Source organism: Artemia sp. Qi Xiang Cuo, chromosome 20 (assembly GCF_049724085.1).
Source record: "Artemia sp. Qi Xiang Cuo chromosome 20, ASM4972408v1, whole genome shotgun sequence".
Classification (NCBI taxonomy): domain Eukaryota; kingdom Metazoa; phylum Arthropoda; class Branchiopoda; order Anostraca; family Artemiidae; genus Artemia; species Artemia sp. Qi Xiang Cuo.
Window position 1 is genome coordinate 14,919,299 of NC_142813.1, and position 13,673 is coordinate 14,932,971.

A 13,673-nucleotide genomic window follows, 5' to 3' on the forward strand; every position below is an offset into this window, starting at 1 on the left:
AAAACTTGTTATTTTTATATTTCATTACTGATCTTTTTTTAAATAATCCTGTGATGTCCGGCGTCCCCTTCATAGCAATGTCCCTTCCCCCATGAAAACTTCCTTCATGGAAAGATCCTACCACATAACCCCCGACCCCCCCCCCATTAACAGGAAAACCCTCCCCTGAAAACGTCTGTACTGTATACTTCCCAATAACCAATACTATATGTTAACATTGGGTAAAGTTCATAACTTTCAGCCCTCCTCCCGGGAACTTCGGGGGATTAAATCATCCTAAAAGACATACTTATCATATTTTCCAACATGTTGAACAAAATGGCTATCTCAAAATTTTGATCAGGTGACTTTGGAAAAAAATGAGCGTGGGAGGGGGCCTAGTTGCCCTCTATTTTTTTTGTCACTTAAAAAGGGCACTAGATCTTTTAATTTCCAATCCAATGAGCCCTCCCACGATATTCTAGAACCACTGGGTCCATACGATCACCCCAGGGAAAAAAAACAAATAAACACGCACCCGTGATCTTTCTTCTGGCAAAAAAAAATGTAAAATTCCACAGTTTTGTAGATAGGAGCTTGAAACCTCTACAGTAGGGTTCTCTAATACGCTGAATATGATGGTGTGATTTTCATTAAGGTTTTATTACTTTTAAGGGGTCTTTCCCCCTTTTTTCGAACATCAGCTAAATTTTCTCAGGCGCGTAACTTTTCATAGGTAAGATTAAACTTGATGAAACTTATATATTTGAAATCAGCATTAAAATTAGATTCTTTTGATGCATCTATTTGTATCAAATTACCGTTTTCTAGAGTTTCGGTTACCATTGAGCCGGGTCCCAATAACCATACTATATGTTAACATTGGGTAAAGTTCATAACTTACAGCCCTCCCCCTGGGGGCTTTGAGGGATTAAGTCATCCTAAAAGAAAAAGTTATAATATTATCAACCGTGCTGAAGAACATGGCTATCTCAAAATTTTGATCGGGTGACTTTGGGAAAAAAAATGAGCGTGGGAGGGGGCCTAGTTGCCCTCCATTTTCTTTGGTCACTTAAAAAGGGCACTAAAACTTTTAATTTCCGTTCTAATGAGCCCTCCCGCGATATTCTAGGACGACTTGGTCGATACGATCACCCCTGGGGAAAAAAGAAAAACACAAAAAACAAATAAACACGCATACGTGATCTTTCTTCTGGCAAAAAATGCAAAATTCCACATTTTTGTAGATAAGAGCTTGAAACCTCTACAGTAGGGTTCTCTGATACGCTGAATATGATGGTTTGATTTTCATTAAAATTCTTTCACTTGTAGGGGATGTTTCCCCCCTCTTTAAAAAATAAGGTAAATTTTCTCAGGCGCGTAACTTCCTTCTGTATCCCATTTCAGTCGGCCACCACCAGAGCAGCTAATACACACTTTACAAAAGCTGAGTGGAAAAAGATAGACACCATGCTTTATCAATACACCTGTGACACAATCTTGAGTAAAATTAAAGGGCGCGTGTAAAATCATTGAGTAAGATCAGCTGTTACTGCACGGTGTACGAGACCCGGTCGCATTAAACTTCTACTGTGAGGAAATTTGCCACGCCCTGGAAACCGCGGAAAAGTTAGCCGTCCCTAGCCGGAAGGTCCGTCCTGGTTCTCAGAAACCAGGGTGGGACAAGTGTCCTTTGGTAAAACAAGCGAAAGAACTAGCAAAATTGTGGTACAATATTTGTAAAGAGTCCGACAAGCCCCGATCAGGGCTGATATTCCATTTGTTCCGGAGCACGAAGAAGAATTATCTTAATCTAACTGATCAATTAAAAAGTGAAGAAGTTGACAAAGTAACTGAACAGGCGGCAAAAGATCCGAATGTAATGTGGAAGCTCTTCAAAAGATCTCAAACTAGTGCTAAAACGTGCTCCTCTGATATTCCGGAGGATTAATGGGTGAAGCATTACTCTGCAATGTTCAGTTCCAAAGACCCTAGCCCGGAGCGAGATAGTCACAAATATTTAGATGATGTACTTAAAACCGTATTAAAAATGGGAAATACCTTAGTCATATCAAAATCGGCTGTAGTGAAAATAGCGAGTAAGTTAAAACGCGGAAAAGCACCTGGTCTTGACGGGATATGTCCGAATAACCTACAGCAGGGTACAGACCTATTGTTTGAACACGTCTCATACCTGCTCCAGATGTGTGTCGATACTGGGATGATCCCCGGTTCATTTTGCGCCGGAGTACAGTCAAATATCTCCAAAAAGGGAAAAAACCCAAACCTCTGCACAGGATACAGACCAATTACCGTGTCTAGTGTTCTAAATAAAGCCCTAGATCTACTTCTGCTTCCACAAATTTCGGGACAGTGTAGACTAGATTACCGACAGTTCGGGTTCCGTCGAAATCTGAGTTGCGAGTTTGTCCATAGGTTGTTAAAGAAAGCTATCGATAAAGCCCATAGACTGGGGTCTTCCCTCCTCATGTGCAGTGTAGATATTTCGGCTGCCTTTGACTCGGTTGTGCAGTCCCAGGTAGTTCTAAAGTTACTTGAATGTGGGATTAGTGAACATGTTGTAGCACTTCTGTCGTTTTGGTATTCGAGGAGTTTTGTGAAAGTTAAACTGGCCGGGGTCTTCTGAGTAGACCGATCAGACTCTTCCGAGGTCTTCGACAAGGATCTGTCTTAAGCCCTATCCTGTTTAACACCCTGACATCTGGAATAACAAAGAATATTGCCGGAGGGTTTAGCATCAATCTGCGACCTTAGCCTGCTTTCGTACGCGGATGACTTGCTAATGCTAAGTTGCAATCTTGTTTCTCTGCAAGAGAATATTGACCGCCTGATTACTGGATATGAAAGTATTGGTTTACGAGTTAACGCATTTAAGACTGAGTTTCTGGAATTTACTTCTTCGGCAAGAAAGCAACTATGCCGTGAAAATACATATGTAAAGGTGGGACGAACGAAAATTTTTCCGGGAAACTTTATGTAGTATCTGGGAATAACGTACGGTCAAGACGACATACCCTCTATGCAATTTACACAGGTTGCATAATCTACACTTTTCATCATACTCAGCATTCATTATATATAATTCTCACATGATGACCAACTTCCCAGTGTATACATGCATTGTAGACATGTATAGAACATTTTTTCATGTGTTGACACTCTCACCGCCAAAATAAAACTGTCATACGATCGGTAAATTGAGAAGGAGAGAGGGAGAGGAGTAAATCCTGTTTGAACGGTATCTTCTAAATTCTCGTAAAAAATCATAGTCTTAAATTTCTAAGGTAGTGTGGTCAAAAGCAAATCCATAATACTTTTTTGTCTTGTTTCGATTAATATGTCAATAAATTGTGTAAATGCGTTTGGACCACGACGTAAAAGTTTCATACAATAGTCTAATGATTGGAAAATTATTTTTCATTATATCGACAAGTATTCTCTGAGAAAATTTCTTCCTTTGAAGAGATAACTCCAGAAAATCATCATCTAAATACAAACATTTTTCCATAAACACAAAATCCTGTATAATTTTTTCTTTCTCAAATCCATTCATTTTTTACAATCCCAACACTCTCACAACCAACTTTATACTAACCAGGATTCTTTCTACTTCAACAATATTTACTACCCTACTATAGAATATATTTTTGATTGAGAAACATTTTTATGAAATATAATTATAATAACAATAATGATCACTTATACATCTTGTTTTCCTCAATATATTTTACTATTATATTTAAAGCAACTTGAAGTCTATTTATATGCACTATATATAGTTTCGCGGCAAAGCATAACTGCTCCTCCAATTTAAATTTGCTCAATGATATCACATAACTTGCATACATATCATCCCATTCAAGGCCTAGTCAAGATCCTCTTGTAATTTCTACTGCTACGCTTGGTACTCTCGTCTTTGTGTTCTTGCTGCTACCTGATCAAACAGTTCGTGGTAACGAACTGTAAGTAAGGAGCGACCCGGCTCAATGGTGATCGAAACCCTAAATAACGGAATTTTGATACCAATAGATACATCAAAAGAATCAGACTTTAATGCTGATTTCAAATATATAGATTTCATCAAATTTAATCTTACCCTTCAAAAGTTACGCGCCTGAGAAAATTTACCTTATTTTTTAAAGAGGGGAGAAACATCCCCTACAAGTGAAAGAATTTTAATGAAAATCACACCATCATATTCAGCGTATCAGAGAACCCTACTGTAGAGGTTTCAAGCTCCTATCTACAAAAATTTGCAATTTTCCATTTTTTGCCAGAAGAAAGATCACGGATGCGTGTTTATTTGTTTTTTTTTCTTTCTTTTGCCCAGGGGTGATCGTATCGACCCAGTAGTCCTAGAATATCGTGGGAGGGCTCATTGGAACGTAAATTAAAAGTTATAGTGCCCTTTTTAAGTGACCAAGGAAAATTGAGGGCAACTCGGCCCCCTCTCACGCTAATTTTTTCCCAGATCAATCCGATCAAAATTTTGAGATTGCTATTTTGTTTAGCCCAGTCAAAAATTTTATAAATTTGTTTATTAGAATGACTTAATTCAGCAAAGCCCCCAGGATGCGGCCTGAATACCCTCAAGTTTACCCGATGTTAACAAATAGTATGGTTATTGGGACCCGGCTCAATGGTAACCGAAACTCTAGAAAACGGTAATTTGACACAAATAGATACATTAAAAGAATTTTATTCTAATGCTGATTTCAAATATATAAGTCTCATCAAGTTTAATCTTACCTATGAAAAGTTACGCGCCTGAGATAATTTGGCTGATGTTCGAAAAAAGGGAAAAAGACCCCCTAAAAGTTATAAAACCTTAATGAAAATCACACCATCATATTATGCATATCAGAGAACCCTACTGTAGAGGTTTCAAGCTCCTATCTGCAAAAATGTAGAATATTACATTTTTTGTCAAAAGAAAGATCACGGATGCGTGTTTATTTGTTTTTTTTTTCAGGGGTGATCGTATAGACCCAGTGGTCCTTGAATATCGTGGGAGGACTTATTAAAACGGAAATTAAAAGTTCTAGTGCCCTTTTTAAGTGACCAAAAAAATGGTTGGCAACTAGGCCCCATCCCACGCTCATTTTTTCCCAAAGTCACCTGATCAAATTTTGAGATAGCCATTTTGTTCAGCATGGTCGAAATATGATAAGTATGTCTTTTAGGATGATTTAATCCCCCGAAGTTCCCGGGAGGAGGGCTGAAAGTTATGAACTTTACCCAATGTTAATATATAGTATTGGTTATTGGGAAGTATACAGTACAGACGTTTTCAGGGGAGGTTTTTCCTGGTAATGGGGGAGGGGGGGTCGGGGGTTATGTGGTAGGATCTTTCCATGAAGGAAGTTTTCATGGGGGAAGGGACATTGCTATGAAGGGGACGCCGGACTTCCCAGCATTATTTAAAAAAAGATCAGAAATTAAATTAAAAAAAACAAGTTTTTCAACTGCAACAGCAGCAACATCAAAACTTTAAACGAACAGAAAATATTACATATATGATGGGGTTCACCCCCTAGTCAATACCTCACTCTTTAAGCCAGAGATTTTTTAGTTCTTTCATAAGAGCTGTTTATTCTAATTAACGGCCTTTGTGATTAAGCGGTCAGTTTTAAAGAATTGGAACAAAATTCGAACTTTCGCTTAAAGAGTAAGGTATTGACTAGGGGGCAAACCCCCTAATATACGTATTAAAAATATATGAATATAGAAGTTCGTTACGTAAATTAACTCGTAAGTTACGTATATTTATTACTAATAAAATCGTTCGTAAATAAAATGAAACAAGTTTCGAGAAAGCCATTTAACCAAATACAAGTAAATTAATATGAAAATTTTGTTTTAATTATTCATGTACTGTGAGCCAAGATCAAAACCTGCATTTATTCAAAAACGTTCAAAAATAAATAAAAAAAAACAAGTTTTTTTAACTGAAAGTAAGGAGCGACATTAAAACTTAAAACGAACAGAAATTATTCCGTATATGAAAGGTGCTGTCCCCTCCTCAACGCCTTGCTCTTGCTAAAGATTAACTTTCTCACAACTCTATTTTTTTTAAACAATAAAAAACTTTAGCGTAAAGAGCAAGGCGTTGAGGAGGGGACAGCCCCTTTCATATACGGAATAATTTCTGTTCGTTTTAAGTTTTAATGTCGCTGCTTACTTTCAGTTAAAAAAAACTTGTTTTTTTATTTAATCCACCATAAAGCTCCAATAGCGTAAACATAGCACTCATTTTCTATGCTATTATCATGTGAAATAATAGAGTATAAAAAACAAACTGTTCTCTCTCTGAATTCAATTCTCTTACGAATATGAATTACAGTGAAAATCACTCCTTATATTGAATCTGCTTGCTATGGATTGGTTGCTATGACCTCATAGCTATTATATTCAACTCACCGTATATGGTGTGCCGTTAGTATATATTAAGACAGAAACATCTCTGATTGGCCCAGAAATGGGTGTAGCTGCAGAAAGCGGTCTGACAGGTTTTGTTTGCCTTGGACTGCATACATCGACACTACTGTTGTGTCGATTTGTAATGTCAGAAAAACAAGTTCAATATTTTTCTGTGTCCCTCATATGATTCACCTCGCTATCATAAATAGTATATCGTGTTTATGTTCGAACATGGCCTGGTCTTGAAATATACTTTATATGCTTTGCTTAGATGAAACCTATGAAACTATCCATGTCCATAAAAATTTCCTTCGGTGAAAAAATTAGTTCAAGCTGTAATAATTTGAATGTGATAATGATCTTAAAGTTCTTAAAAAGTTCTTAATTCCAGTTCTTAAAAAGGGCGATCCAACTGAGATAGGTAATTATCGTCCAATCTCAATTCTTCCTGTTATATCCAAAGTGCTCGAGAGAATCATCTTCAGACGTCTGTCTCCCTTTCTGTTTGACAGTCAGCATTCCGTATCCTTGATTTCTCCTCACCAATATGGCTTTAGGCCGAAATTCTCAACTTCTCATGCTCTAATTGACGCCACACAGTTCATACGCTCACAAATTGACCTTAAAAAAACTGTATTGGGCTTATTTTTGGATTTTTCTAAGGCCTTTGACATGGTCGATCATAGTATTTTAATAAGTAAATTAAATAGCTACGGTATTCGTGGTGTTCCCCTCTCTTGGTTTGATTCTTATCTATCTGGAAGGGTACAGAGTGTGAGCCTAGGTGGAGTATCCTCTCAGCCCTTACCTGTTTGGAGGGGTGTCCCGCAAGGCTCCGTTCTGGGCCCTATTTTATTTATCCTGTATATCAATGATCTTTTTATAGACCTGGGCCCTTCAGTGTATCCTGTATTATTTGCTGATGACAGCACCTTCTTCATCACTGGCACCAATCTACCATTGGCAGTAACCTCTGCCAAAGTCCTTCTGAACAGAGTCCAGGCGTGGTGCCTTACGAATAACATGACCATTAATAGCAAAAAAAGTCAAATAGTGTTATTCATAACCCCCTACAACAAAGACGTTATTCAACCTGCTCTTGGTCTCAGGTACTCCTCCGACATCATCCCACAAGTAGAGGTTGCCAAGTTTCTTGGTGTATTTATTGACTCATGCTTGTCATTCTCTAATCATATTTCTTACATAACAGCAATAATTTTGAGACAAGTAGCTATGATTAACCGTGTGAATTATTTTCTTCCTCCTGACATCCTAGTTACCCTCTATTATTCCTTTATTTTTCCTTACCTTTCTTATTGCGGATCAGTTTGGGGAAATACAAAACGGTCCTTCATTAAAAAACTCAAATTTGCCCAAAACCGCACCATTAAAGCAGTTTTTCGGCTTCCCCATCTATATCCAACTCGTGATTTGTATTCAGATTTTGGCATAGCTCCACTTGATCAAATCATACAAAAACTAAACTTATCGCTTGCTTACTCTGCTTTCCACAATAATCTTCCACCTCAACTCCTAACCTATTATAATATTAATAATTTGGAAGCCCATTGTCTCCGTTCATCCAATAGAGCCTTTAAAATTCCTAAATGCGTTTCTAGTGCTGCCCAGCAATCTCCCATTTACAAATCTATTATTCAATGGAACAAAATTCCCTCCAGTGTTGAACTAGCCACAAGTTTCTGCAAGTTGTTTAAAAATGTAACAAAACTTGATGGTATAATTTAATATTTCAATTTTTAACAAATTGGCTCTAATTAGCCTTTTTTTATTCTTCTATTTTTTTTTTCTTTTTCAGTGTTACTTTAAATTTTTTTTCTCTTGGTCCTTAACAAGTTATCTTCTAGGATCTTTATTGTTATTAATGTTTGTGTTATGTTTTTATTCGAATAAATTGAATTGAATTGAATTGAATCTAAACCTGAACTTATGTCAAACTTCCAGCCCGCTAAAGAAAAACAAGCTGATATTTGAGACAGAATTTTACTTGAAAAAAGCAAGCATAATGATTTAAAACAAAGGTTCAAAGATAAATTTTGTAATAGGGGACATGAAGAAAAAATTAAAAACTACAGAGGTAAAATACAATAACACTTGTTACTAAGTAAGTTACTTAGTACTTACGAAGAAAGAGAAATCTTCCAATAAATATCACTTATGAAGAATAAGATCACTTATGAAATGAAATAAAACGTACAATGATACATTCAATAGAAATATTCGTGATTAAGAAAACCATAACGAATTATCCGATCCAAGTAAAACCTTTTTGAAAAACAAGTAAGCTACCTTTAGAATGTAGAATCATTCATGCATAAATAGAACTCGAAGGACAGACATAGTAAATCAAAGGACACTATGTCTTGCCGGGTTATTAAACTATCGTTAGTAATGTACAAGGAATGGATTGGGGCATCAAGTTGTTTTTTTAATGACCTAGACTATTAAATACATTTCCCCCCCCTCTATATTTTCGCGAATTAACCACACTGAAATTGTGTCCTACAAAAAGCGAAGAAGAATTTAAGAATAGTGCTAGAAGACCATAAGATCCAGTGTGGGGACATAGATGCAAGTAAATTTGCTTGTACTGTTTATTTTTCAGTATCAGAGGCATTGCTTTAGCAATGCCTGTAGAGAGCCATAATCCTTCAATCAATGTTGCTTCTTTTTGTTCCCAGAGCCACTTCACATGGAAGGAGTGGTCATAGAAACTTTGGAGGGGGATAATTCGACTGAAAATTGAAAGTTCTAGTGAACTTTTTAAGAGCTGAAAAAGTCAAAAGTCCCCCTTCAATGCGTTTTTCTGTGCCCTCCTTCCAAAGACATGTGATCAAAATTTAGAGATTTTGAATATTGAGATATGCTGCTCAAAAGTCTAAAGGTCGAATAACAATGCTTCCGGGGATGGCATGATCCCCCACAACTCTTAGGGGGCTGCGTGCATATAGACTTTGCTATTGGAAAATCGTTTTGTTTTATCCTAGGTCTCCAAAAGAGCTTAAGGTATCAAAGTGAAGGTTCCAACAAGCACTGAGGGGAATGTTGGACAAAATCAAAACACACTATGTGCATGCTGGTTGTAAAAAGGAGTATCTATAATATCTCCGAAGCGGCTGAGAAGAAACGCATTAAGCTGAAACTTTCAGGGAATGCAAAAGGGAATGTTGAAAAGTGACAAGAGGGCAACCAGACCCCTCGTTCCTTTTAGATGCCCCACCCCAACAACACTGATCAAACTGCTTAGATACCTATACTGTTCGAAATAGTCAAAAGTTCAGTTCAGTTTATTCAACTCATTTTAATTCAGTTTATTTCAATTTGTTCAAAATTCAGTTTATTATCATTGGTCTTTTCAGTCGTCATGATTATTATAGATTTTATTAATTTTTTGCTTTTTGTCAGTGTTCCGAAAAATTAATTCACAGTGCTCAAAACACATATAGTTTGTAATAAGACGATTTAGATTAGAAACCATATATTTTACCTTCCCAACAGACTGTGATTTTGACCACTGTGCAGCGTTTTAGGGAATGGGCTGGGGCGTTTTCTTTCTGGTGTAATGAACTTGCGAATTTAAGAGATCATTTAAGAGAGAATTGAAGTTTGTATTTTGCCCCAATTCTTTAAGAACGACTCCTGAAATACAAGGGTCGTTTAATTAGGACAATAAGAAGCTTTTTTAAAATACTGCTTTAGTGTGAAGATCGAGGTGTTGAGCAGGGGGAAACTCCCTAATAAACGTAATAATTTCTGTTCGTCTTAAGTTCTAATGTCGCTCCCTACTTTCAGTTGAAAAAGCTTATTTTTTCTTTAATAGAAAGAAAAAGGACTCCTGGACGTGTTTACCTGGATTAATTTTAAGATAAAAACTAGAAAAAGTATTTAAAGTTTATTTTGTTTGACGGTCGACCATGCCTTTGAAAATAGTGGTACTAATCTAGTCATAGCCAGGGTGGATAACCCGGTTTGATCCCCATCCCCAAAAATCTTGGCCTGACTTGTGTAAAGTAGCAAAAATACACGTTAAGAAATTTTGAACACATAAATCTTGATAACACTAATGTTTCTGGTAAATCCCGCCTCGAAATTTTTCTGTAATCCTCCCCAGAACAAAATTCTGGATAGAGACCTGTTGCCAATCCAGCAATTTTTTTAGGGGGGGGGGGGATTTTTCGCTATCATGAAGGGGGTAATTTATTTTCAATGAAGATAACAAAAAAAATTTCGGAATAGAGAGGGAAGGAAAAAACTAAGCAGCAAATGGTTCTAGGCGTTTACACCCTCCAGAAAATACTCCCCTCCCGCGGAAAATACCCCACGGAAAATATATCCTCGCTGAAAGGAAATTGTTCCCAAAAATTTATTCCCTACTGAAAATTCCTCCAGGCAATCCCCCTGCAGAAAACTCCCCCACGAAAAATATCCGCACGTTTCCCAATAACAAATACAATCTGTAAGCAATGGACAAGATAAAGAAACTTAAAAAGGCACTTAAACATCTACAATAGGGTTCTCTGATTGTTCTGTAGTTTGGGAGGGAGGGAGATACCTCAAATGGTATATTTTAATGCCAAAACATCTCAGCTCTCATTGAGCCATCAAATAAATGCAGAATTAGTTCTAAGGGAGAAACGAGGAGAGGGCGAGGTAGAAATTAATGTATAATCCCTAGGGCCATAATCAATATTTTTGTTGGGGGGAGGAGGGGTACAAAAGAAACTTTAAAAAACGCATCGAAAGTATGAAATTGTTATGTACTCCCTTATGATTTCTAACAATATTTCTGGTCTGCGCTGTTATTACGAAAGAAAAGATTAACATTAAACTCAAAAATGAGCAAAATTTATTCCGTATAAGAGGGTTCCTCATCCACACCCCCACCTCATGGTCGCAGGAACTTCATAGAGTGCTCATTAAGAGCGTATACAGGGAGGGACCCCCTCCCCCCAATATTTTTCTGGCTCCCTCATTCTTTTTTTTCTTTTTTTACTCTGTTTTTAGAATAAATTTGTTAATTTGGTCAATTGTTGGTACCCTTCATTGGGCCCCTCCCCCAAGATTTTGCTCATTGGCACCCTTTTTACATTGGATCTCCCCCAAGATTTTGCTCTAGATCCGCCCCTGGTGCTCATTAGATCAGAAATTGAGAATTCTAGTCCTTTTTTTTAAGTCCAAAGTGATTGGAGAGGCGTGGGGCTGTATTTCCGAAGGTTTTTTTTAGGGAGCATTTTACGGGGGAAGGCGCTAAACCCTCCAGAAAAATGTTCCCATGTCCCCAATCGGAACCACTGCTTGTAAACAATCCTGGCTTTGAAAATTGATTGCCAGGTTGATAAGTGTCTAGCAAAATTAATAATTTACAGCTAGTTAAAATAATTATCATAAGACAAACCAGTCCTGTTATCTCCGAGTAGATTTCCTTCCTATCTGCTCACAGTTTAATCAGTTTCGAATCGAATTTTTTTTATTAAGAATCTCATTGAAACTCATGATATTGTGCAATATTTGACCTTTTTTCTCTTCCTGAAAATAAACAAGGCCACTTCTCCTGGGAGGTCAGTATTTTTTCATCATTTGCTAGCATAAGATCTTTTCAAAAGTTTTGGCTGGATTAGGGTTTAGGGATACTTTTTAGACACTTACAAGTTTGAAAATGGAAAATGAAGATTGTCAGGATGTAAGTATTTCATATTTGCTTCAATCCTTGGTACGCTCATAAGAGAAACCTTCTGGCAAGAGGGATTATGTGAGAAATATAGGAGATGTGGGAGCAAATTGCCAGGCTTCCCGAATCCAACTCGTCCGAAGCAGGGGCGTTATTTGCTATGGAACTTGGGGCAACTGTTACTGACCTCAGTTTGCCCCCCCCCCCCATGCTTCCATAATTCAAACATCCACAGAAACAGGTCAGTTTTCTTTAGCGTGTTTTTGCCTCTACGGAACAATGTGGCTCATTTTTCCATTTTCGCTGTCCTTTTCACTTTATTTGAGAAAAATTGGCTACAACTTTCCCCCCCCCCCTGCCCTAAATTTTGACGGGGCTAGGTTAAATTAACGGACTATTAAGGTAAAACCCCGTCAATATAAAATAAATATTCGACTTATTGCTGCCATAGATAGTTGAATGACCCTTTCATAGATTAAATATAAAAAAAACAACAAAATTTTTAACCGAAAGTAAGGAGCGACATTAAAACTTAAAACGAACAGAAAATATGTTAAAACGAACCTCACTCTTTACGCTAAAGTTTTTATTGTTTTAAAAAATAGAGTTGTGAAAAAGAGTCAAAATTTAGCGTAAAGAGTGAGGCGTTGAGGAGGGGACAGTCCCTTTCAAATACGGAATAATTTCTGTTCGTTTTAGGTTTTGATGTCGCTCCTTACTTTCAGTTAAAAAATTAGTTTTTTATTTAATTTCTGAACGTTTTTAAATTAATGCAGGTTTTGATTTTCGCTCACCGTATATGAATAATTAAAACGAAATTTGTATATTAATTTGACTTTTTTGGCTAAATGGCTATCTCGAAAGTTGTTTAATTTTATTTACGAACGTTTTTATTAGTAATAAATATATGTAACTTACGAATTAACTTACGTAACAAACTTCTATATTCGTATATTTTTATTACGTATATTAGGACGACATACACACATAGACGAAACAATGACACAGACGACTAAAACACAGAGACAACACACACACTTAGAGACGACACACGCACACACAGACAACACACACACACACACAGAGATGACAAACACACAGAGACGACACACATACAGACGAAAAACACAGAGAGTCAATACCTCGCTCTTTACGCTAAAGTTCGAATTTTTTTTCCAGTTATTTAAGAATGACTCCTTAATTACAAAGGCCGTTAATTAGAATAAATAGCTCTTATGAAAGTACTAAAGTAAAGACCGCTCGGTCTTTACCATAAAGATCGAAGTATTGACTGGGGGGAGAATCCAATCATATACATAATAGTTTCTATTCGTTTTAAGTTTTGATGTTGAAAAGTTTTTCAGTTGAAAACTTGTTTTGTTTTTTATTTAATTTCTGATCTTTTTTTTAAATGATGCTGAGAAATCCGGCACCCCCTTCATAGCAATGTCCCTTCCCCCATGAAAACTTCCTCCATGGAAAGACCCCCAATCCATCCCCGACGTAACCCCTGATCCATCCCCGACGTAACCCCCAATCCATCCCCCCCCCCCAGAAAAAATCTGTA

At 37.0% G+C, this 13,673-nt stretch overlaps 1 protein-coding gene across 4 annotated transcripts in view; it reads left to right on the forward strand.

The window, feature by feature from the left end:
* Nucleotides 1–13,673, forward strand: part of LOC148939904 (uncharacterized) — a 53,630-nt gene that overhangs the window by 30,427 nt on the left and 9,530 nt on the right. The window contains exon 1 of one of the 4 annotated variants that reach the window (XM_089105884.1): nt 11,857–11,996. The exons of 2 other annotated variants lie outside the window; for them this stretch is intronic. Coding sequence is in view for 1 of the 2 variants with exons in the window: in XM_089105881.1 (XP_088962007.1) it covers nt 12,095–12,118 (24 nt within the window). In the remaining variant the exon portion in view is untranslated. Of the gene's footprint in view, nt 1–11,856; nt 11,997–12,028; nt 12,119–13,673 lie in introns of those variants that run through there. One more of the 4 variants, XM_089105881.1, reaches the window with a different exon arrangement.